Genomic DNA, 26780 nt, shown 5'->3' with positions numbered 1-26780 from the left:
CCTGGTGTATTTTAACTATGGTGGTAATAGTTAAAGTAAACCTCTGATATTTGGGAATATAATTACAATTATATATGTTATATAATTCCCAACTCCCAACCTTTCTTAAGATGATGGAAAATGATAAAAGAACATGCAGGTTGTAAATGAGGATGCTGGTAAGGCTTGCTTCATGGATCAACTGGACAAGAGTGGCACATGATGAATGGCTGAAGCCCCATGCACAGCTCCCAGACCATTGAGTGAAGTGCAGTCCCGGTCCTTCTGCAGATAAACAGGCCATAAATCACTGGGCAGGCCTTGGGTTGGGAGTAGGAAGCTCATTTGGCCTAATACGATCTGCGCTGGTAGAATGTCCCCAAGCGGCTCATTCAGTCGTGTTTGCTTGGTGCCGCCTGCCCTGTAGGACTACTACGTCATCATCCTGTGTCCTACCGAAATGGACGCCCAGGTGCGGAGGGTCCTGCAGATCCCACTGTGGTCCCAGAGGGTCATTTATCTCCAAGGGTCGGCACTGAAGGACCAGGATCTGCTCAGGGCCAAGTGAGTGTCTCCTTACCGCATCAGGCCCTGTTGTGGTGTCATGCTGAACATCACACTAAACTATAATGCAGGCTGCCTTGTTCAGTCACAAGGGCCAGGGCCTGTAATTGCAGGAACACACTGGAGGAGGGCACTTCATCTGCAGCTTATATAGACCGAAGTAATTGTTTTGGATTCAGATAATTTTCTACTATTTACTCAACATGTCTGGTGCATTGTAACCTATTAAATACTCCCAGAAAGTGCAAGCCCAACCTTCTGGTCCTCTTGCTTGGCTGAAATGCACCAGGCATCAATCAAGCACAGAAAAGTATTTGAATCTAAAACAATTACGTCTTTGACCCTGGTCTGATCGACTGTGGGTTCCTGACTGCCGAGAGTGAGACATCCTTCCGGTTGAAAAGCCTCCCTACCCTGGCAATGCTGCGGCCAGGTGCGCACCCCCTCTGCATGGCCCTACACAGTCCGGATCTGATGGTACACTATGCCCGTGCGTCCCCACGTGTTTATGCCTGCAAGCCACTGGCCTTTGGGAGAGCTTGTCGGAGGAGTGTGAAAGCTTGCAGTCCTTTGTGTGCAGGTGTGAAGGACACAGCACTGACTAGAGGCGCAATGGAAAATGGGGAGGGGGAAGGTAAATACACATACACACACACGCGCACACACACACATTATTCATTATCATTATTCAGTGAGAAGTGAGGACCAAAGGTTTTTAACCTGTGTCTTTTGAACAGAGCACACACACACACCGTGTGACTGCACTGGACACAGCAGAGCTGCCTGTGCTTTACTACCATCTTCTGGTTGGAATGGAGAGTGCAGAAACTGAACAATTACAGTACAATTTTTTTGAACACTTCAACAGAGGTGGAAAGTCCAGGTCTCAGAAAGTAAAATTCCTGCCATGTGTTTCTTCCAACCATGAACTCAGCTAATTAGTTCTACCTCCTGGCTAAAGAACTGTGCTAATGAGCAAATCCTGGTGATTGGAAAAAAATACTGGAGAGGACATTTACTTACTGAACCTGAATTGTCTTATCTCTGAATTTAAGTTACAGTCAGTAAGCAATTTATTAGGTAGACCTGTACACCCGCTTAATGCAAATAATACAAATTTAGTCAGCCAATCATATGGCATCAACTAAATGCATAACAGCATGAAGACATGAGGTTCAGCTGTTGTTCAGAACAAATGTCAGAATGGGGAAGAAATGTGATCTAAGTGACTTTGCTGTGGAATGATGCCAAACAGGGTGGTTTGAGTATCTCAGAAACTGCTGATCTCCAGTGATTTTCACGTTCAACAGTCTCCAGAGTTTGCAGACAATGGTGCGAAAAACAAAAAACATCCTGTGAGCAGCAGTTCTGTGGGCAAAAAAAGTTTTCTTAATGAGAGAGGTCAGAGGAGAAGGCCCAGAATGGTCAAAGCTGTCAGGAAGGTGACAGTAACACAAACAACCACACATTACAACAGTGGTAAGTAGATGAGCATCTCTGAACACACAATAATTTTAGTATATATAATGCTAATGTCTTGGAAGACAAAAAATAGTTCCAATGAAAATATTTTCAAAAATATTATTTATAATATTTTTTATTGAATGTCCTATGTAATGTAGGTTTCCACATTATAGAGTATATGGTTTTTACATTTAGACAAATTATTACCTGGTCTTTTAAGGTAATACAAAACATTAAATGCACATACATCAGTCAGTAGGCTTCAAAATCAGTTTTGGTACTACTTAGTCTAAAGTATTTTGATTTGTTTTCCACATCAATAGACAATTCTACATCAAAAGATTTTAAATAGTGATTTTTTTTTATGATCGTTATTTCTTCCCAAACAGCTCTTCTCTAAGCTGTTTTCTTTCTATTGATCTTCAAATTTCTTTAACACTTAGAGCATATCAATTTTCAGTATTCAAACCCTTGCTTACTGTATTGAAATCCGACCGAGGCTTAAGGCATGTTGTGTTTCTGTAGCCATACAGCATACTACTCATGCACATTTGCAGCAGTTTGGCGTTTGTGACACATTAGGAGTGCAATCTCCATGGTATATTTAACTTGTTCATATGTATATTTGTTTTCCTAGGCTGGACAATGCTGAGGGCTGCTTCATCTTGAGCAGTCGTTATGAAGTGGATCGCACAGCTGCGGTATGTTGCTCGAGGTCGTGCCCCTCCAGATTTAATTAGCAGGATCCATGTCAGTAAATACGGCTATGACTGATGGCTGCTGTGCTGTAATTTATTTGAAGTTGAGACTGGCAGTTCGGGGCACATTTGCAGCATTCCTCCTTTTCGCCCTTTTCAGGAGAATTCTCGATAATATGTGTCAGTGTTAAATTGCGCAGCTGATACGTAGTCAGTGAAATCTGTCAGTGTGAGCTGGAAACGGTGCGTTTAGCCGCCCTTTCTCAGGTAGTTCCACACAGGAGCGTTTCAAACATCACACAGTTGAATGCGTAATTCACCTCCATTATAAATAATAGCGAAGGACCAAACACAACAGAGACAGCGCGTGAAATGTGGCCCTTCTGTTTAGCTGCTAGGGTACTGAAAGCTGAGCCATTTTCATTTTGGTCACAGCCCGAACCAGTAGGCGCTCATTTGTGCCCTCGTTAGTGTTTGCTCATACCGGGGAATTAGCCACGGGAGTCTCATCCCAGATCACCATTACACTCAATTAACGCCCACTGTTGCTGTTGCCTGGCTTTGCCTATGCCTTCAGGTCACTCCCCCTGTCCATCAAAGCTCCATTATGACCCAAGGGGGCTTTCAGCGCTGTAACAGTAATAATGAGCACTGTACAGAGATAGTCTGTCAGAATCCCCATTTGCCTCTTCGAACAAATTAAAATGGGGACATTAAACAGACTGCGGAATTGGCAGGGCTAATTTAACAGACACAAACAGATGTGAAATGAAAACAAACATGTAAAATGGACTGAAATATTTTAGGAGGTGGAAAATATCCATTTTCTGCCAAGATGAAAAAAAAAATTGTATTTTCAGTTTTTCTATCGTATTCAAAATTGATTTAGGTAGGCATGAGCATTCTCCTGTGGAGAGTCCTCAGTTTCTAATTACTGTAAAGAAGATTCAAAGCACAGAGATTATATTAAATTTGCCAACAATTTATTTTTCATTACTGCCAATTATATTGTGTGTGTGCATGTGTTTATGCATGTGGCTCTTAATATTTCTATATTCCAGGATCACCAGACAATTTTAAGAGCATGGGCAGTGAAGGACTTTGCTCCGAATTGCCCGCTGTATGTCCAGATTCTCAAGCCAGAAAACAAATTTCATGTGAAGTTTGCAGGTACTGTAAATAATGCCACAGCATAATGGCATAATGCGTTTTTTTACTGTGCCCTGGGTAAATGAGTAATAAGAAAAGTTATCACATCCAGGTGTACATGAAAGAACTCACCTAATTACACAGCGAATCTTTGAATTGTCAGAGTAAACATAACATGCACAAGTAAAGAAAGATAATGGTCTGATTGCCAGGTGTCGTGTAATTGTATTCGGTTGGATGAACATGTTTTCAGATCACGTTGTGTGCGAGGAGGAGTTCAAGTACGCCATGCTAGCCCTGAACTGTGTGTGCCCTGCCACTTCCACGCTCATCACCCTCCTCGTGCACACCTCCCAGGGACTGTGAGTTCCCACAATGCAGCTGCATGTCTTTTCTGTTTGATTATGCGCTCATTAGGATGCCGAGCGGTGCACCAGTAGGTCATATGCTTGAACCCGGAAGACTGGGAGAAATACCAATTAGCAAGCAGTTGTGTATTGCCCAGAATGGCTCAAGCTCTTGTCGTGCTTGCGGGCAAGCTAATGAATGATGTCACAGGGAGAGCTATTGCTCACAATTACTACGTAATATGATTATTTTTATATTTAGATTATTAAATTACATAACCTATTACGCTAATTATGTATCATTATCCATAATTAATAACATTTTTCAAAGCTGCATGGAAACCCATCTCCTCTCTAATCCCTGCTCCCATTTATGGTGCCCTGGTTTCTTATGCTTTGTTTTATTTATTAAATTGTTTTCCTGCTTTCTTCTCTTTTCATCATCTTATTTTATTGATGCATTCTGTTTGACTTCTGTTTGAATTTTTAAATGATTTTCTACTTTGTCATTAACTTCACTGTTTACTGTTAAGCACTCGAAGGCTTTATGGATATATTGTAAAATAAATGTATTATTATTACTGCTGATTTTACTGTTGTTGTTTTTGTTGTTGCTGCTATAGTACAGTTGTCATGGCAGTATTAGGAGTTAAGTCTATTAGCATGATGAGGTGACTGGTTTTTCCAGGGAAGGGCAGCAGTCTCCTGAACTGTGGCAGCGAATGAGTGGGAAATACTCTGGAAACGAGGTGTACAGCATTGTCTTGGAGCAGAGCATCTTCTTCGCTGATTATGAGGGGAAGAGCTTCACCTATGCATCCTTCCACGCCCACAAGAAGTGAGTCGGAAGACTTGCACTCCACGCTTGCCATAGAAGATTCTATCATTAATCACCTATCCCTGGGAAACTTCCGGATGCATGCTATCACTCAGTTAGCGATGGATTCTGTATCACACCCCTGTTAAAAGGGAGACTGACATACAGTGCCAGTCAGTCAAAACAACTGCATGTACACTGTAATTAATGAGGCGGTTGGAACAGCTGCATTGTTTAATTAGACTGACAAGAAGTCAACTTATTTCCCGCGTGCCATCTTGAAACCGCTCTCCCTACCCACTGGCTGTACGGCTAACATTGAACCTTTTCCATATGGTCTGTGGATACTGTGGTAATATGGGCAGGCATTTATTTAGAGAAGCAAAGGTTGTACAGAACTCTTTAGTCTGCTCAGGGGATAGCTGGTGGTTTTTGCATTCCACAGGTACGGGGTATGCCTAATTGGCGTGCGCAGGGAGGACAACAAGAACATCTGTCTGAACCCGGGACCCCAGTACATCATGAGCGCCTCAGACACCTGCTTCTACATCAACATCACCAAGGAGGAAAACTCTACCGTCAAGACGAAGCAAGAGAAAGGCAAAAATAAGTCATCATTGGCTGGCTATCACGGCCCCACTGGACTTCCTGTGCACAGCATCATTGCTAGTGTGGGTAAGGGCAATGCAGTAGACACGCAGACTCCTTGGACTGCACTTCCTGTGCACAGCGTCATCATTACTGTGGGGAAGGGTAGACTGTTCTACACTCAACAGAGTGGACTTCCTGTGTACATATTGTGGTGCCTGGGGGTAAATCCTGAGGCCGTGGGTGGACCCAGCTGAAATCCAAGACACAGGAGTCAGTAATCCAGAAAAAATTAGACTTTTTATTTTTTCTGTTTTCTTTTTTTTTTTCGTTGGGGTATTGCTGATAGCGCCCCCCCTCAGGGCAAGGGTAGTAAAACGGGAGAAAATAAAAGGGCCGTTGAGGCAAAACTAAATTAGGTTCTTCCCAGACCGGGGTATTTTTCAGGGCTTCCTTCCTTCTTCACTCCGGGGCCGCGTCAGGGCTGGGGGAAGCACACAGAGATAGGGTTAGGTAAGGGGGCTCAATTATCCTCACGTGTCCGTTGGTAATGGTGGGGCCTCCTTTTAGGTTTAATCCTCCAGGTCAGTACGGTAGAGGCTCTTTCCTCTGCTCTCCCTTCCTCAGCATAGGCGCCGACCGACTCCGTTTGCAGCCTCGACCGCGCCTTAAATATCTTCCCCTGCTCATTAGGGAAAAGAGCTGCAGCTGAGTCAGTAGTTTTCCACCGTGTTCACTTACGTGCGCTGCCCGGGGTCCTGGACCTGCAGGTAGAGAGTTCTCTCTCCATGGTGCTGATCTCCCCATCACTTCCCTAGGAAAATAGACCCCTTCGCATACCTCTCCCAATGCATAACGGTTGCAGGGTTGCGTTGTGCGGGCCCTTCTGGGGTTCTCTACCCACGTGGCGCAACATGCAGGAGCAGGGGCGCCACAATATCCAAAAGTGAGCTGTGCAGGCAGGGGAAATGGTCTATGCTCAGTAAAATATAATTCTTGTGCACAATGTCACCTAAAATAATTTGTTATGTCTCACAGTCGTTAAATAAGTGATAAACCTTGATCTTGTAGAGCATCACAATTTATATAATTTATTCCAGACTGAAAGTAATTTGACTTTTTACCGAGTAAATAATTTTAAAGGGTGCATACAGCTGGCCATTTCCCTAAAATATGTATTGATTAACTCAGAAAATAAAGATTGATATCCTAATACTCTCAATGTATTGCTCATAGAAAGCACATTGTTTTTTGCCTAATTTTTGCCCTAATTTCAGTTGGATTTGCTTAGCACACAATTGTTTATTAATGCAAAAAAAAATCTATGGCACAGCATCAAATAAAACACCTACAAACTGTTTGTTGACTACTGATCTAAGACAACAATACAATAAGACAATACTGTGAAACTTTAATATCTGGCAGGGACTGACTGTAGCATGCCCACTTTTCTTGGCAAGAGCATCCAGTTAACATTACAATGAAAAAATTGCAATATTGACTATCTTGCGCCACCAGCTAAAACATGCTTTCATCTTAGCGCTGGGGTGCACAACTCCGGTCCTGGAGGGCCGCTCTGCGAGCTTGTTTTTGTTCCAACCAATTACTTTGATTTCTTTTTCTGACAGCGTTCTAGAAATTATGTTGTTTCATTCCTGTACTTGAACACAGTAAAATCTTTAGGACACTCTTTCAGGCTGCAGCTGTAGCTTGTACATATACAAATGTCTGATCAAGACATTATTTAGCGAATGAAATAATTAAGAGCTCAAAATCCTGAAGCGGATCGGCCCTTGCTGCGCACCCTTGTCTTAGTGCCTTTTGGGGTACAATCACAACAGGGTGTGTAATGTCCACTAAAAAGCCTTACAGGTCTTCTGTTTTCTTTAAGGTACCGTAGCAATAGACCTGCAGGACACCAGCTGCAGGACAGACTGTAGGCCCACGCTGATGCTGCCCACTGACGATGCCAAGACGGGGAGCCGAAGGCCGAGCATTGCCACTGTGCTGGAAGTGGCTGACCCCTCCTGCCTCCAGACATGTGACCTATTCACCGACCAATCAGAGGACGAAACGTCGCCCTCGGAAAACGAATCGGATGATGGGTCAGTGCGTTAATGATCATATCATCCAGTAATTATTGCATGTACTAAATTCAGAATTTTGTCACAATCTGACGCTGTCTCTTTTTTGTTGCAAGCTATGTGAAAGGATATCCTCCAAATTTGCCTTATATTGGAAGCTCCCAGATGTTCTGCCATTTACTGAAAGAAAAAGCGCCGTTCTGCTGTCTCTGTCTGGAAAAGGTAATTTACTTTTTATATTGGAAACACACCTTTAACTCAGTGACATTATCAAGTTATGCGAGATTGAGGACCGTGCAGTGTTGGATAAACCGTTCTCTGTCGGATAAATAACCAAGGGGCTGTAACCTGGCACCGTAAAGTTATTAGCCAATTTTACTTAGGTTGATGCATTTCTTTCATATTAGGGTTGCAGACATAACAATTACCAAGATGCCAAAGGATACCACTTCAAAAACAAGGTGATAATAGTCTCTGCCGAGACTGCAGGGAATGGCTTGTACAACTTCATTGTCCCGCTGAGAGCTTACTTCAGGCCACAGAAAGAGTTGAACCCCATTGTGCTGCTCTTAGACAATCAGTAAGTATGTTGTGCTATTATTCTTTTCTATTGAATTATGTCTGTAATAGCTGTCTGTAATAACAACCACAACAACAAAAGAACACTGTGTGTCATCTTAGGTATAGTCATGCCATTGCCCTGACCAAGGCACTGAATTCAGTCCCCGGGCACTGCAATATTGCTGCCCGCTGCTCCTAAGTACAGTAACTAGGCTGGATTAAAGGCAGAGGAAAAAGGACCCCACAGGGTTCAATAAAGCATATCTTATCTTAATCTTTTTTACCACTATTAATACTACTACTACTCTTACTAATACTACTACTAATAACTACTAACTACTTCTCTTCCAATACATGTGTTTTCATCCATCATTCTTTTATGTCCTGAAGATAAGCCAAGTGTATGTGCGAGAGACACATTCGTCTTCATTACTCATTACACAGCTTATTCCTGTTCTTTGTTTTTAAACGCATCACATTGAGGGTGACTGAACTGCCGCTGCTCATTTTCCAGGCCAGACACACAGTTTTTGGAGGCCATCTGTTGGTTTCCCATGGTTTACTACATGGTTGGCTCCATTGACAAGTAAGTGAGAACTCTTTGCGTGGGTTGGAAATTCCGTGGTGGTTTTCTCCAAAAACAAAATTTATATATATATATATATATATATACAGTACTGTGCACAAGTCTTAGGCACCTGTATTCTGTACAGATAAGGTTCTTTCAAAATTAATTCAATGAAAGGTCCTAAATAAAAGTACTATACATTTTACATTACATTTTAGTAATTTGGCAGAATAGTTCAAAACTGAATCAAATCAATATTTTTTGTGACCACCCTTCGTGACAACCCGGCGTTAAAACTGCATCACTTCTCTGAGATATAGAACTGCAGGACAGTGTTGGCTAAGACAGTCAACAGGGAGGTTGTTCCAAGCATGTTGGAGAACTCGACACAGTTCTTCTGCAGACTTTGGTTGGCTCCTTGCTTCTGATCTCAGACAGCCTTGACCAAGTTTTTATATAAAAAGTAGTAAATTGCTTACAGTAATATGTTACTTTTTTATTAAATACAAAAATGTCTCTGTAAAATTCAATCTTTTGGAAAATGAATATTTGGAAATCTAAAATGTGTTCTTTTATACTAACATACACAAAAAAATAAACATATAATAAACTCTAGGGTGCTTAAGACTTCTGGACAGTACTGTATATATATATGGTCATTAATCTATTTCAGTGTATTGTGTGCTTGTTGCCTCCACTATTGTTTTATTTTTGTGACATATTTCCTATAGATGCCAAATGTAATGTTTTGACCTTACTATCTAATTGATGAACAACTTTTTATTATACAGTATATACACTCAGTAACCACTTTTATTCGGTAGACCTGTACACCAGCTTTATTGGGACCTATTTTTTTGACATATTAAGTCTTCTACTGCTGTAGCCTATCCCTTACTTATTATTGCCCCTACAGCGTGATGTGGTATATTTAACCATACATGTATTTTTTTGTACCCATTACTCAACTTGTGATGGTCAATTACCGTCTGTGTCTTCTGAATTGATTGTTATTTGGCTTCTGCATGTTACCTCATTTTTATACTCCAGTGAAACAGGAAGTGATGGAATGACATAATATAGTTCCTTTAGACTGAGAATAATTAAATTCAAGTAAAATTGTATTGCCAATTTCACTTTGTTTGATTTTATCTTCAATAATCATTAGGGGTGTCAATCATTTTGGCACCTGTGGTTTTCCATAAAATAAAAAAACATTGAAACATGAGAGTAAATGTTTTGAAATAAAAGTATATTGTTGTTTTTTTTGTATGTTTAAATATAAAATGTACTGTAGATCATTATCTGTGTTGTTTAATATATGCTGCTTTTTTATGCATTTTTATTAAGGGTGCCAATAATTCTGGAGCCCACTGTATATATCTAATCAGCCAATTATGTGGCAGCAATGCAGTGCGGTTTCTGAGATAATCAAACCACCCCATCTGGCACAAAGAATCATTCCACAGTCAAAGTCACTTTGATCATATTTCTTCCCCAATATGATGTTTGGACTGTGTTCTGTGAGCAGAAACGCGTTGTTAATTAGAAAGGTCAGAGGAGAAGGGCCAGACTGGTCAAAGCTGACAGGAAGGTGACAGTCATGCAAATAACCACGCATTACAGCAGAAGAGCATCTCTGAACACACAATGCATCAAACCTCTAAGTGGATAGGTTATAGCAACAGAAGATTTAAGTCTAAATTAAAATCAAATTAGAGGCTCCCCCAAAAGCAGTGAGAGAATCATATGCTAAGGAACCAATATTTTTCCACTAGATGGCAGAAAATGGCATTACATTTCCACACGTTTTTTTCTTGCACAAAATATAAAGTATATAAGGTAAGTATATAAATACATACTCTCAACAGACACATTCATGTTATAAAACTATTAACATTTTCTATTTTTGAAAGCATTCTTGCTTTACAGCATTCACACCTGCCTAAAACCTTTGCACAGGACTGTATATATATATATATATATATATATATATATACACACACACACACACACACACATATACACCTCTCCTCACTATGGCAACCTGCAGTGAGGGTCCAATCAGAGCCACAGGTGGTATGCTCGGCTGAACACAGTAGCCCTTGTACACAGTGACCGTGTCACTATGAATGGCAAAGAAAATAGCACCAGAGAGAGACACAGCTCCTGTAGAGAGGCAGTGTGTTTACTGTAAACCACAACTGTTCAATGTGATCAAATCAAATTATTTTTATGTTCTGCAGTACATCTTTTTTTTAATACTATTAGTATATAATATTGAAAGTCTACGTGCTGTAATTTCCACATCATTCAACAATCAATACTTGAATGTTGTAGAGGTATGTGAAGACGGGGGTTTTTGGACAAGACCCAGTGTACATTCCTCTGCAAAGAGAATTCCTGTATTGGTTTTGAAGCAGTTAATTGTTTCTTTAAATGGTTGGTTATACAGGTTTCCGGTTCAAACCCATTGTGAAACAACAGCTTTTTTCATGCCAGCTTCACCCATTCTGAACGGACACTCAGATTCAGCCTGGCTGAGTAGCGTTTGTCCTGAACTTTTTGTAACAACCTGAGCAGGTTTATGGTGAAATGGTGCAGTTTAACCGTGTGTTTCTCCTATCTTCCCCCCGAAGCCTGGATGACCTGCTACGCTGTGGTGTGTCCTTTGCCGTCAACGTGGTGGTGGTGGACAAGGAGAGTACCATGAGTGCCGAGGAGGACTACATGGCCGATGCCAAAACCATCGTCAACGTCCAAACACTTTTCAGGTACGAGAGTCCTTTTCAGACAGGAGAACCCAAACCTGAAACTGCTCAGGTAGGGGAACGCAGAGGGTCTTGCATGTCACTGGGTCTCTATGGCTGGCAATAAAGAGAAATACCTCAACACATTGCTGACCTAAGAAGACTTCCAGGCAGACAAAATTGCAGTAACTCTTCAGATGAATGGAATTGCATAAAGTTCCAGTCAGGCTGCGGATGTTTATTCAGCTCAGGTAGGACAGGTACTGGATCTGCCAGCCTTCCTGGGGCAGCCCCTTTGTTTGGCCTTTGTTTTACAATGTGTCCCTGCTGGGTAAACAGTCACTAAGACACCTCAATTTGTCAGTGGGACCAGGTGCATTGTGGGTAGGCGGAGCACAGCACAGATCCTTTCCAAAGAAAAGAAAAGATTGATCTACCGAGGAAGTTCTCACATTAAATGTTTTCTGTTGGACTCTTCTTCCTGTAAATGTTAGACTGCTAGGTTAGTGAGTATAGAGAATATAAGTGGTTACCGCAATACAGATTTTGTGTGTGTGTGTGTGTGTGTGTGTTACCCTTGAGGAACCATACAGTGGTTTAAAAAGAGAAAGACGGATCTTTTTTGCTAACAGCTACTGGACAGGGGAATAAAAACAAAATGAAGGGGGGAGGGGGGCTCGGTGATGGAAAAGTGGAAGAGAAAAAGGACCGTGCCTGTTTCCTTGGCAACCTTGTCATAGCGCAAGAGAAAATTTGATACCAGAGACGGCAAATTGCCCAATGTAATGACTTGTGAAAAGCAGTGTTCTATGGGAAAGGCCGAAGTGAATCCAGTGACTGTTTTCCACATGACGGGCGCTCTTGGTTCATTGGGGGACATTATATTGATTCATTAGAATTGACTGGAAAGCATTCAGTTGATTTGGGCTAAAAATGTTAAAGAAAAGAAAATAATCTTGTCTGAATGATCCTTGATGAACTAAACCCATTTCCTCAGTGCCTTTCCTATTATACATAAAATATGTTTTATGTACCATCTCACCTGTGAAAATACTTAGACACAGAATCCGTAGGCTATAATTTACAGTGACTGAGAATTGGCAATGTTGGTTTTCTATTATAAAGAAAAGGTGGCATCAAACTCATTATACATTAGTTTGCTATTGCTCTATGTACAGTATAGCTGTTGCAGATTCAGGACCCAGGCGGCATACAGTATACACTGAACCTTCCAATAGAAGCACAGAAGAGACAAAGAGGCATGTCGCCTCTCTCGTTTGACCTCCTTATTTCTTTATTTTATCTTAAGTGACATCATTTGTCATTTTTCCTTGCACATGCCATTCCAAAGCCCTCGGGGCTTTTTCTGCTCCAATAATATGGCGTGTGGTTTGCTCACAGATCCTGAGAGATAGACTCACATACTGACAAGCTACAGCCTTGTGCTCTCTAACAGCCAAAAGCCTTGTCTCAAGCTGTGTATTTGCGCATGGTCAATAATGGAAGTAAGTGGAAATGTTTTGTAGCGATAGCCTCAACAATGCTTTTGTGTTTTTTATTTAAACTATAGAATTTTGAGTTGAATTGGCCCACAAAATGTCAAAATGGCCACTTTGAATATGACGATCTTGATTTTTGCTTTGGCCCTCAGGTTGTTTTCCAGTCTCAGCATCATCACGGAGCTCACCCACCCTGCCAATATGAGGTTTATGCAGTTCAGAGCTAAAGACTGTTACTCCTTGGCCCTTTCCAAACTGGAGAAGGTATGAGACAAATTATTAAACTTTTTGTTTGGGAAGGCAACTGCACTGTGTATTTCCAAAATCACAATTAATAAAGAATTTAAACAGGCAGTTCATCCAATGTTTATACTGAGGTTCCTTTTGGGAATTTTTGTTTGATGTCATGGAAGCACAGCTGGGATTAAATAATAGTATTTCTTAGCACCATGGCATAATGGTGTTTATATCTTTTACCGCACTGAGATCGAACACAGTGTCAGCTGTAAGCAGGTTAAATTGACTGCACCGTATTTTAGCCTAACATATGTTGATAATGCAAGGCGTAACAAGACTGCTGAACCACTGAATCTCAGCTTAGCCACTATACAGTATATTATAGTTTACATTACAGTAGGTATCACAGTAGGCGTCATTGCCTGCTGGTTTGAAGCATCATCACTGAACCATCCCCCACAATCCTCCACCACCCACCTGCTAAGAGATAACTCTCAAACTGCCCACCCTAAATGCTATTGGGCATTTCTAAAAGCTTTTCGATGTCCTGTGACTATGAGGCACAGTACATGAGCCGTTAATTCAAATAACCTGGACAGCAGTGAAGAAACTCACTTACTGCCTCATCTTGCAGGGCAAATTGGTACAGTCTGAGACGTGTGATTCAGCCACAGATAGATCCTAGCCTGCTGTTTGCACTCTGTGGGGGTGAACAGGCCAGGTCACCTGAGACACAACAGCGTTTCACTGCCTCCTCTGCTCTCCCATCTGGCATTGAGTCCGGGTGAAAAAATCGTACATTATTTATCCACATTTTAGCCATTTATCCAGTTGGATGTTTAGCTGATGATATTGACATTATTCACACAAACGAATAGCCTCATGGGACGTTTGTACCTTTGCTTGGTCATTGTTTCATAAGCTTAGACATTAATACTTCACAGTCATTATTACTGTCTTTTTTTAAATACTGTTGCATTATTCACCATATCAGCTTTCAGTCTGTGAATGTATATTACAGTTTATTCTGATGCAGTATAGGTGAAAGACCTATTCCAAGTGTTACAACAGCAATGTCCTACATACCAGAATACCTGTGCCTCTTATAATGCAAGGGCACTGGGTAGCTCTGCTGTGTGCGTTATAATACTTCATATGCAATTCACACTTACAGAAGTAAAAAAAAACATGATTAAACAGATGGCTTTGCATATTCAAATATTGTAATTGACAGCTGAAATTCTTTGAGAAGAAACCGTCAAAACCTGACAGTGTGGTTTGTCTCCCATGTTTCACAGCCTGTACCATCTGGGGACTTTTATCCTAATGAAAATGTAACAAAATCCCAACCCCTGACGATCGTAAGCTGCAAAATATCCGACAGAATCAGTCACTTATTCCAGCCTTGCGTCGACGGTGTGAGTGCCGTGATGAATTGTGCATCGCGGTACAGCCGTCAGAAGAGGGCAGTGTTGCTTCTCCTCTCTTCGCCCTGAACGGTTTCCGTTGTTTTCCCTGTGTCCCTTGAGCAGAAGGAGCGCGAGAAAGGTTCCAATTTGGCCTTCATGTTCCGGCTGCCGTTCGCCGCTGGAAAAGTGTTCAGCGTTAGCATGCTGGACACTCTCCTCTACCAGGTAACTTATTCCCCGTTTACAAATGCCGGGTCACCCACGGCTGTTAACACCTGTAAAGGCCTGCACTTTGCCCCCACGCCGCCTCTCCAGACGTCTGCCACTCCTACAATGCCACTCTGTGCCGGGCATCCTCATTAATCACCTTTGAACCAGTTGGGCGCTGCAACACAACAAACGTGTCAATCATCGGGAGTGCCTTCTGCAGCAGCTGTTGTGCACTTCATGCAATCCCTGACTAAACCAGAAGACAATTCATCCTCTGGCTTATCGATGTTACATCTGTGAATGTGAAATCGATACTATAACTTACTACGATAATGCAATAAACCTCACCTTTTCCCTGCCAAAGGGTTGCAGTAGTCTGGTACAGCATGCTTAACTGTGAACACATTTATATGACAGGAGGAATGGCTTAAAATGTAAATTTTTAAGCCATCACCGGCACACACGCACCGCATACACACACGCACACACAGTCGCACACAAACACTACGATCGCACAAAATTGGATTCCAGGTGAGGCAATCGGGAATAAAAAGAAGAAAAGTACGTATAACAAGGGTCTGAAGCTTATCAGTCCACACGTCTGCGCCTTCGACACAAAGCCACACGTCACCAGCCACATCGTACCACACACGGCGTAGCGTGTGCCCTGTCCCTGCCCACTTTAGCTTAACGCACAGCAACATGCGTGACATGACAACACGTCCCAGTAATGCCGCCCTTATCGCCGGCTCCTCTAGGATTCTATAAGCCTGCAGCTGCAGGATGCGATAGGCCAGTTCATTTCCTGCCAGACTCCGCCTCGTGAGTGATGCACGTTCCCAGGATTGCATGGTCTAAATTGAGGAAGGAGAGTACGGCAGGCCTATACCTGTCACCCGTGTGGTCCAGGACATCTTTTCCATTCCCAAGATTCCCTGTACGGCATATTACGCTCAGGCAATGTTTGTCCTTACATTTGTTTTTTACAGTATAAATAAAGTCCCCCCCTCCAACTTCATAAAATGTGCAATTCCATTACATTATAAAAGATGAGAAAAGAAGAATGTATGAAATACAGAATGCTGGTAATGAGCTATCAAATATTCTCAAAAATTGGAAAATTATATTCATAACTCATTTCAGATAAAAGGATTTTGTTTGGATTTTGAGGGAATAATTATCCCTCAGACAGATTTCACAGTTGTTCGTCATTCCATTGAACTTAGTAAGAACCCCAGGATGAGTTTATACAAAAGAACACCTAAGAATAGCATAGTTCCACTATCATATTTCACTGTAGGTATGGCACTTTATTCATCATAAGCATCATCCTTCCCACACCAAAACCACCACGTGTGCATGGCCAGAAAAACCTGGTCAGGAAGCTCAAATTTGGCTTGCTCAAGGGTCAGAAACACGAATCCGAAACCTATACTCCAAGAATAATCAAGAAATTGTGAAAGGAGCACTGTCACGCTTGTTTCAGTTGAGCTTATTTGGATTAAATGCTTAAATTATCTGTGTCAGCATTTTTTAAATCACCGTCAGTGTAAAAATGGGGCAAAACTTCTCAAAACAAACACATCCGGTGACATCATTTAATGGGCGCTCAAACTCCACCCTTGAACGCAGAGACTTATGGTTGGATGGATGGCCACCCATCCAGGTTTTGATTAAAAAGTACATCCTTACAGTTTTGAATCAGAATTTACAGAGGAAGAATTGCGTGAGCGAGAGAGACAGACATCGGAGGATGAGGCAGCCGAAGCTAACCGAGAGGATGAACTGGAAGAAGTATCCACAACCAACGTTTTGATACAGCTTGTTAGCTAGATATTTACTTACTCATCGCTTAATTGCCCTCCTGGACCCCTTGGTTGTGGATACTTCTTCCAATTAATCCTCCTATTTCTGCAAAAGAAGTAGCAGGATGTAGCAAGTGTTCGAAGCTTACCAACTTCTTCTGCAGCAATAGGAGGATTAATTTAGAATAAGTAAATATCCAGCTAACAAGCTGTATCAAAACGTGGACTTGAACCTCATCAAAAATAGTTGATTTGATAATTGTTTAGAGCCTTGAAAAACGGACTAAAGTACCCTGCAAGAGAGCAAGAAGAGGCAGACTGGGAGCCATAATGATAAAATTAAGAGACGTTACATTAAATCAAACAATGTTTACTTTGTCATTGCTCTATTAAATATTTACAAAATGGAAATGTTTAAGTTCAAGTTCAATGCTTTATTGCCATGACAACACAAAGTTGATTGGATTTTTACTTTTACTGAATAAAGTACAAGACAAGACAATTTATAGTATGTAACATCACAGATACCCAGACATCATCGTAATAGTAGTAATAACAGTATAAGAGATAGTATGCTGGGTGTGAGGGATCGGTCGTGGTGCCATTTGCCTTCATCATTATTCGGCCATTGTACAGAGAAGCAATTGTAAAAAAGAAAAGTCTCCAGCAAATATTTTTTGTTGCTGGTTGAACTACCTTTTCAAACTGGGTCCGTTCGTGGGCGGTTATGTGCCCGAACCAGACCGATGGTGTGGAAAATGTGAACGCACTCTCACACAGCTCTATAGAAGTGGATCAAACCTTTCTGACTGACACCAAACTTTTTCAGCTGTCGAAGGAAGTAGATTCGCTGGTGAGTTTTACTGACTTTACTGTTAGGTTGGTGTCAAGTTCCCATGCTAGAGATTGGTGGATGTAGGTCCCAAGGAACCGGAAGGAGGGGAACCGCTCTACCTCTGGTCCAAAGAGGTAGTTACTGTACAATATGCTATTTATGATTTAAGATATGAGCATGTATGTGCTGTGGGGTTTCAACATCCTCGTGATGTGGAGCGATCCATTCATCCATTACCTAATCCGATTATTCGTGGTCATGGTCACGGTCACGATGGTAGGGCCTACGCGAGAGGCAGGGATGCACCCTGGACAGGTTGCCTGTCCACCACAGGGCACGAGCATTCACTCACACACTTATACCTTGGGGCAATTTAGACTAACCTACTAAAAACTGCATGTCTTTGGACTCAAGCCCAGGACCTTCTTGCTGTGAAGCAACGGTGCAGCACCACGCCACCCACGACTGAGCAATGTAGCTGGAAAATGTGCTATGTTCTTCCTTATGCGTATGTTTCCATGTGAAATGTTCTGAAGGAATCATAGAATGCAAGCAAGGTAAGGAAATGAGGAAAAACTTTGAGAGTTTGAACACACCCACAATGGAAATTACTCAGGAGTGCTATCCTCGCAGGCAGATGCAAAAGTACTGAAAATTGGCGTGGATAATTGTGTGAACACACATTTTTTTGGGGGAAAATATAACTAACAAAATCTTGTTTTCTCAACAGTTGTTTTTGTATGTAATGATATAATTCCACCAAAAATTATGCGCTGTTTTTATACACCTTTCTTAGCTCATCTTCATCAAGGGTGTGAATCATTTTGGAGGGTACTGTATAAAAAACTTTTGTTAAATATATTTAGATTTTTTTCATAGTTTGTCTCCCAAACAGTTATTGACCTCAGTAACAGTTTAATAACAGTAACAATTCCCTGTAGTGTCGTCACAGTATGTGAAGTGAGTCTGTTTGAAAATTCATGCGGCGCTTCTGTTATTTGATTTTTGTCTTATTGCAGTCATTTGTCAAGGACTATATGATTTCCATAACCAGACTTCTCCTTGGCCTCGACACAACTCCAGGGTCTGGGTTCTTGTGTGCTGTAAGTGCCATGTCTATTAGTTGTATTGTGATTTTGTGAAGTTTTAAGAGAGGGTGAAACTAAGTTCCTCATCTACAGCCTAGTTTTCGGCATACGAAGTCGAAGCATACTCCTATGGCCAGTGATTGGATTGTGCCCAAGACATTCTACAGCATCACATAGAAATAGTGTGTATAGTGTGACTATGTTATGGTTCAGTTATTTGGGTGATGTACTGACAATGTGCATATTCCTTTTTCGTTTTTTTCCCCACAGGAAAAAAGGACAATATGCACATTCATTCTGTGGTGGGCAGGGGGTTGGGGGTAGGGCGGGGTTCAGTTTCCCCAGTTACTGGTTGCATTATCAGTCAGAATATCTCACATTATTAGTCAGATTATCTAATAATTCCAAGCAGGACATCACCTTGTAAAAAATACACCATTAGTCATTGAAGCATTACTCATACTTTGTAGTCTGAATGCTTGGGTTTCTTGTATGCCTTTGTATGAGGGCTTTAACGAGGGCTTGTTGATGGGACTCCTTTGCCTTGTTTCTCCCTGTAGATGACGATTGAAGAAGATGACCTCTGGATTAGGACCTATGGACGGCTCTACCAAAAGCTCTGTTCCTCTAGTGGAGATATTCCCATTGGCATATACCGGACAGAATCCCAGAATTCACCAAAGTCAGAGGTACACAGCTTTTTTACAGTTTTATTATATCAATCTTTCAATAATCCAAGTAAAAGTCAAATGGTATACATCAGGTTACTGCCATACATTTCTAATATGCAGGATACACTGCAGGTACACTTTAAATATGGCTTATAATGGCTTTGTTGACTTTCATTGGAACAACTCTGGCCCTCATATTGGCAAACTCCAAAGGCAATCAGAAGCCTAGAATCAAGACTACATACCGAAAGTGTTCTCATACCTTTATGAGGGAAGCAGTTGAATACACTCGACTAATTAGGAACAGCTGAGAGGTCAAATGTTCAATTACTTTTGGTCCCATAAAATGGGGGGGGGGGGGGGGGGTTATGTATAAAAAGGAATGAATTCCAACACAGATAACCCAAATGTGTAAGTAAGGTGTAAGTAACCTCAAATTAAAGATGGCAGTCTGCACTTTGACCTCATATTCATTGTTTCATTTAAAATCCAATTTGCTGAAGTACTGAGCCAAAAGAACAGAAATTGTACCACTGTCCAAATACTTATACACTTTATCGTCCCAACAATAAGCACTATGATTTGACAATATCACACTGTCATCTACCAAGTCAGTTTCTCATGAGGTTTTTTTTGGAGGTTACTGTATTAAATGCTACCGTCACTGTAGTTTGCAATGTTTTGCAGTGACCACTGAGATAAGTTTGCTCACATTCGACAGGTGTGCCATGACTGCAACCAGAGTGTAAGCAGAAGCAACGGGAGACATAAGAATGGCTATCACGCTGTACACAATTGCCCTATCAGAAGTCATAGTAACAGGATTCTGTAACTGGATGGTCGATGAAGCACCTTTTCAGGATACAAAACATTGCAATGACATAGTGTCCCATAGTGAATTCTACATAATCAATATTACACCAAAGTTTTTACTTGCAAATCAATGCAGGAGTTATTTACTGTATTTTGTCCCTATGTACATCATGGTGAATTCCAAGACTATTTTGTGAATTCACCAAACTATACATGTAGAGGGACAAAAAAAAAAAAACCCAAAAAAACATATTGTGTTGAGCATTTGATTTTATATTCACATTTAATTCTCAATCAAAAGTTTGCTTGAAGCTCTTTGCTTCTACTTTTCAGCACTGGAGTTCTGCCTTCATAGAATGCTGATTTGAAGGTCCTCAGTTATATATTGAAATAAATTTAAGAGTAAACAATTTTTCTTATCAGTGCATGATGGAGGTGGATGAGTCAGTGTTGGATTGGATCAGCTGTCTTTATTGATCGCGTCTGCCTATTGCATTTTCAATATTAATTAAGCAGATCCAAAAGCACATTTATTTCCCCCCACAAGTAAATCTTCTTGCAGTGTAATTTCGGGCCATGCTCCATAAATTACTCTGTAAACTAATTAAGTTGGATTTACAAGTCTGAGGTATTTAGCTCAGAGTTTAAGTTGGTATTCTGCTTGATAGACCATACAAACAGCTGCCACTATTGATAATGTCTCTGAGGAATCAATTGAATTCAGCAGAGAGGATACAACAATTTTCAGCCTCAAGGCAAACAGCTTTTTTTGTTGTACCACCAATATGACTAATATATTGTTTCATATTTGAATATGTTTTGAAGTAAAATTCTTTTTTTTTCCCCTAAATTGTAAAAATGATTGTTTATTGATAAATACAGTGTACATTCTGTTATTATTTTAAGAGCTTGTGCTTTCCTCTGTTCTAAATTTACTTATACAACAATTGATTTTGCAGATATTCGTATCCAGAACAACTTGAAAGAAGTGTCTAATGATTATTCCATATACAGTGGCTTTAGAATGTATTCAGACCCATTCACTTTTCCCACAATTTATTGTGTTGTAGATTTAATTTTAAATTGATAAAATTGCAATCTTTGCCCTATAATCTTCACTCAATAACCCATAATGACAAAGTGAAAACATGTTTTTAGAGATTTTTGCAAATGTATTAAAAATCTAAAACTGCAATCTCTCATTTACATAAGTATTCAGACCCTTTGCTGTGGCCCCCCGAATTGTGGTCAGGTGCATCCTGTTTGCTTTAATTACCCTTGAGATACATCTAGAACTTGATTGGAGTCCACCTGTGATACATTTAATTGATTGGGCATAGTTTAGAAAGGCACATGCCTGTGTACATAAAGGCCCACCATTCACACTGCATGTCTGGACAAAAACCAAGCCATGAAGTCCAAGGAACTCCCTGTAGACCTCCGCGATAGAATTGTGGTGAGGGACACATCAGGGAGAGGGTATAAAACTGTTTCTAAGAATTTGAATGTTCCCCGGAGCACAGTGGCCTCAATATTTGTGAAATACTTAGGAAGAATTTTGGAACCACCATGACTCCGTCCGGCCAAACTGAGTATCCGGGAAACAAGAGCCTTGGTCAGGGAGGTGACCAAAAACCAAATGGTCACTCTAAAAGAGCTTTGGAAGTCCTCTGAAGAGATGGGAGTACCTGCCGGAAAGACGGCCATCTCAGCAACACTCCCATGAATCATGGTAGAGTGGCAGACGGAAGTCACTCTTGAGTAAAAGGCATATGACTGCCCGCGTGGACTCTGAGGGCATGAGGAAAAAGATTATCTGGTGTGATGACACAAAAATGTAACTCTGGGCAGCACTATGTCTGGGAACACCAGGCACTGCTCATCACCTGGCTAATACCAGCCCTATGGTGAAGAATGGTGGTGGCAGCATCATGCTATGGGAGTGCTTCTCAGCAGTAGCGACAGGGAGACTGGACAGAATTGAGGGAAAGATGAATGCAGCCAAATATAGAGAGGTCCTTGATGAAAACCTGCTCCAGAGTGCAGAGTTCAATGTTCAGCACGGCAATAACACAAGGCATACAACCAAGACAAGGCTGGAGTGGCTTATGACAAGTTTCTGACTGTCCTTGAATGGCCCAGACTTAAACCCCATAGAAAATCTGTGGAGAGACCTGTAGATGGCAGTTCACAGACTCTTCCCATCCAATCTGTCGGAGCTTGAGAGGATCTGCCAGGAAGAATCGGATAAACTGCCCAAATCCAGGTCTGCAAAGTTTGCAGAGACTTACCCAAGAAGACTTGAAGCTGTAAGCTGTCAAAGGGGCTTCTGGAAAGTACTGAATTAAGGGTCTGAATTCCTATATGAATGAAAGATTTCAGTTTTTGATTTTTAATAAATTTCTAAAAACATCTTTTCACTTTGTCATCATGGGTTATTGTGTGTAGATTGATGGGCAAAAAATATATGTTTTATTAATTTAAAATTAAATCTACAACACTATGAACTATTTAAAAAGTGAAGGGGTCTGAATGCTTTTCCTCTATAATTATGTTGATTATCACTAGAATGCATACGAGATATGACACTAAGCAAAGGGTGTAAAACACAATAAAATTCCTGATTACAATTGAAATGCCATATTACAGCTGGTTTCCAAAAATAAATAGGAGAGAGAGTGTGACTGAAGATAATTTTAGCTTTTCCCAAAATCACAGTCCCAGATTTCTGTGAGCGTGGACGACTTCGACGACACGAAAGAGACCAAGGAGCACGGCGGGGGGCGCGGGAGCCACCGCAGCTCCATGTCGAGCGACCAGTCGGACAGGCCTCTCCTGAGGAAGAAGAGCATGCAGTGGGCCCGGAGGCTCAGCCGCAGGGTCCCGCGGGGCCTCAACAGGAGCGGCGAGAAGATCAACCAGCAGCGCATGAGCCTGTACCGCCGCTCCGAGAGGCAGGAGCTGGCCGAGCTGGTGAAGAACCGCATGAAGAACATCGGGCTGTCCACTGCCGGGTATGGTAAGTAAACGAGGGAAATCGAGGGTTTGGGTATGGTAAGTAACGGAGGGAAATCGAGGGTTTGGGTATGGTGAGTAACCGAGGGAAATTGAGGGTTTGGGTATGGTAAGTAACGGAGGGAAATCGAGGGTTTGGGTATGGTGAGTAACCGAGTAAAATCGAGGGTTTGTGTATGGCAAGTACCAGAAGTGGGAAATGCGGGTTCAGAAACTGGCGGATCTCCCGAGACAGAAGCGCCAAATGAAAATGAGACCACATTTTCCATTGCACTAAATCGAATTAGATGTACTCTAATCCACCTCTGGCAAACGAATGAGTCTGGCGCATCATATGTCGAAAGTTGTGTTCCATTAGCGCGATAACTTTCTGATGTGCATCAAGTTGCAGCGATATAATTATTTCATGGAAATAGGGGGTAATTATGACTAGTAATTGAAGGCAATGGAGTTGTCAAACATTCAAGGCAAAAAAAAAACATTAAAAAAACTACCCTTCAAAGGGTTACGGCCTACTATTAAAACAAGTTTCCTGGTAATATGTTACCTGGAAAACATCATGAACTGAATTTCTGTCCAGATTTATTATTTGCAAGGCATCACTATAGGCAGTCCGACGGCAATGATCAATGGTGTACAGTTAGTGATGCAACTAATCACATAATTAAGGACCAACTGAAGAGCTTGTTGGTGAAAGCGTTGTATACACCAGGGGTGTCTTGTCTTATCAGACAAGGGCCAGTGTGGGTGCAGGCTTTTGCTCTAGCCCATCACTAAAACATCTGAATAATTCATTGAAATGATTAAGTACTACAAATTATTGATTGCTTAGTGGTTTCAGTAAGTCCTTTATCAACCTCTTTAACTGCAGGTAAAAAAAACAAAAAAAACAATGGCCCTAATATTTTAATGTTTTTAATGGCCATTACCTTCATATTGGATATGGATTTACCATATAGGGGATAGGATAGGAAGCAGGATAGGAAGGTCTGTGGGGAAAAAACTAAACAAGAACCCTTCAGTGGGAAAAAGATAATTAATGACTAACAGAGAGTTGATCATGTCAGTAGATGCAGGAAATGGGATTGACCTTTGATTTTACCATTGGCATTTACAGAACGTATTATTACACGCAACCTGTTTGCGGTCCAGTCAAGAGACTACCAATTTTCTGAACATTTAGGTCCTCATCAAACCATCAACCCATGCTAGTTTGATCAATTATTTAGTTTTTTATGTAGATTTCATTGCTGGTGTGCATTTGTTATTTTTACATACTCTTAATGTAGTGTTTTCTCACTAGAAAACTTGGTGGGGTTTAATTTCCTTTTTTTTGTTCCATGAAAAATCCCTTTCATTTTCATGCATCATTTTTGTTCCCTGAACCGTGTATAATCCTTGATTGTAGCATTGGTGTAGAAATGTCAGTCAGGGATCATTTACAAGAACAATCCACTAAAAAGAATTGTGAAAATGTTTCAGTAGAATTGAACTAGTTTGGTTAGTTTTTGTTAACTAAAAGTAGACTAAAACTGACAATATTCAAATGATTAAAATGAGACTGAAGCTAAAACGCAATCTAAATCTAAATTTGTTGTCGAAATGATGTTGCACTCTTTCTGTTTTTCATTACAGATGAAATGAATGACAACCAGAGCACACACTCATATGTTTTAATCAACCCAACTCCTGACACCAGACTCGAGCTAAATGACATTGTGTAAGTATGCAGAAGCCCAGATGCAAGAGGCTGTCCTGAGTGCCACAATAATCATCCACTTTATAGCCCTGATGGCAGTTGCATCTCAATCAGCTGATAACTGGACAATCTTGAGAATGGTGGAGCCTTACTGGGATGTTTCTCGTGATTTTAAATGGGCTGAACACTATTTGGCTAAGTGCTATGTTTTTTATTTTGTAGGCCTAATTATGATTTGGCAGCAGCTGGAATTTTGAGAAATGTTTCCAGTTTTGCATAGAAAACAAAGAGCTTGCTCTAATTAGTTATCCAAAGGTATAAACAAAGAGCATTGTGGGTAGATTTAATTAGAGGTCAGTGTGGAATGTAGCACAGTAGAATGGAACACAACAGAGGATTACTTATCAACCCAAGCTGCTGTGTGTTTGTGTGTGTGTGTCTTTCAGGTACATAATACGTGCGGACCCTTTGTCATATGACTCTACAGACTCAGGGAGCAGGAAAAGCAGCATGGGGAACTACACAGAGATTAGTCTGGAGACAAAACATGAGACCGAACTATAACTGTAACATTGAACAACGTATGCCACAAAGGTTATTTATTTATTTATTTTTATTGGAACATTTGATCACAACTGTATCTTAAAATACATTTTGCAGTTTTATCTTTTTTCCCTTGAGTTGTCTTTTATGTGGATCGATGGTATTTGTTCTCGTTGAAGAGACCACTGATGCACAGTCAAGAAACTGTTTGGTTCACCTTGCTGTTAATAAATCAGCACATGACCAAAATTAAAACGGCAAACAATGCAAGCCCTACCGATGGAAAGAGAGAGAGAGAGTCTTTTGTTGAAGTGACAGAAGAATCCCTCTCAAATGACAATTTAAAACATGTTTCAAGTTGAGTTCTTGATGTATTCAAAACAGTTTCAACTGAAGGTGTTGCATGGACACTTGGAGTCCGTAACATATTTAAATAAAGGAGTATTTGACTCTGATTTATGTTTTAAGCTTTCATTTTTTGGGAACAAAAGAACAAAAAAAAATTTCACATTCAAGAAATTAAAAAATGCTTGCATAAGACCTTCCAATTATTTTAATCTTAACAAGCCAAATGCTTAGCAAAAATATGAAAGTTCAAACTATTATGGTATATTTTTGGTCTGGTTCATACATTTTAGTTATTACATTCTTACTGTAGATTCCATTCACCAGGTTTTGTAATATTTCTTATTTACTTACTGTAGAAATATATCAACACAATTGTGCTGGATTATGTTCATATAGCACAGGATCTCACAGGACAGGAGTAGTAATCCTACAGTGAGGGGGTGGAGTGCACGCCAAGGCACCAACCATTTCTGTATGTACTCCAGCATATTGGATTTAAAAGTAAACAGTAAGTATGAGTTTAAAGTGCAGACTGGCAAATTTAGTTTGAGTGTATACAACTCTCATGCCACCCAAATGAATTTTATAAACATAACAATACATTAGCATACATACAAAGCATACATTAGCACAACAATGTAGTCCTCTATTACAAACCATTACAGATTAATTACAGTCTACGTTTTAGCTGGGTTTTAGCTTCAGATGTGCTTTAAAATTGTTATTTTTGGGTAATGGCTTCTTTCTTGCCTCCCTCCCATACACTGTAGGGCAGATTGATGCAGAGATTTTGCCTCTCTGTGGCTTTTCTACGCAGTGCCTGGATGATGTGATATGGCTTCCACCTCCTGACTATTGACCTAACGGTGCTCACTGGGATATCCAAACATTTGTATATTAGTTCGTACTCATTTCCTAATTTATGCATTTGTACTTTATCCCTAACTTCAAAGTATGCTCTTTAGTCTTGATTCCCAGACCTTTCTTTTTGATTCACAGCCTGATGTATGATCCTTAGTGGGATTCTTACCTTACTTTT

General features: G+C 40.8%; 1 protein-coding gene across 3 annotated transcripts in view; it reads left to right on the top strand.

The window, feature by feature from the left end:
* The window catches only part of kcnt2a (potassium channel, subfamily T, member 2a), a 60225-nt gene extending 34490 nt beyond the window's left edge, over positions 1 to 25735 (top strand). The window contains exons 11-28 of one of the 3 annotated variants that reach the window (XM_061242302.1): positions 407 to 543; positions 2645 to 2708; positions 3767 to 3875; positions 4108 to 4216; positions 4890 to 5039; positions 5464 to 5693; positions 7498 to 7711; positions 7807 to 7912; positions 8098 to 8270; positions 8766 to 8837; positions 11459 to 11593; positions 13221 to 13332; positions 14838 to 14939; positions 18584 to 18667; positions 19213 to 19341; positions 22855 to 23155; positions 24787 to 24871; positions 25297 to 25735. In XM_061242302.1, the coding sequence (XP_061098286.1) occupies positions 407 to 543; positions 2645 to 2708; positions 3767 to 3875; positions 4108 to 4216; positions 4890 to 5039; positions 5464 to 5693; positions 7498 to 7711; positions 7807 to 7912; positions 8098 to 8270; positions 8766 to 8837; positions 11459 to 11593; positions 13221 to 13332; positions 14838 to 14939; positions 18584 to 18667; positions 19213 to 19341; positions 22855 to 23155; positions 24787 to 24871; positions 25297 to 25414 (2430 nt within the window). In that variant the 3' untranslated portion in view covers positions 25415 to 25735. Of the gene's footprint in view, positions 1 to 406; positions 544 to 2644; positions 2709 to 3766; positions 3876 to 4107; positions 4217 to 4889; positions 5040 to 5463; positions 5694 to 7497; positions 7712 to 7793; positions 7913 to 8097; positions 8271 to 8765; positions 8838 to 11458; positions 11594 to 13220; positions 13333 to 14837; positions 14940 to 18583; positions 18668 to 19212; positions 19360 to 22836; positions 23156 to 24786; positions 24872 to 25296 lie in introns of all 3 variants that reach the window. The other 2 variants (XM_061242304.1, XM_061242303.1) reach the window with 2 other exon arrangements.
* Positions 25736 to 26780: the final 1045 nt, after the last annotated feature.

Source organism: Conger conger, chromosome 5 (assembly GCF_963514075.1).
Source record: "Conger conger chromosome 5, fConCon1.1, whole genome shotgun sequence".
NCBI lineage: Eukaryota > Metazoa > Chordata > Actinopteri > Anguilliformes > Congridae > Conger > Conger conger.
Note: the sequence above shows the minus strand (reverse complement) of the source record. Positions and strands in the feature narration are given on the sequence as shown.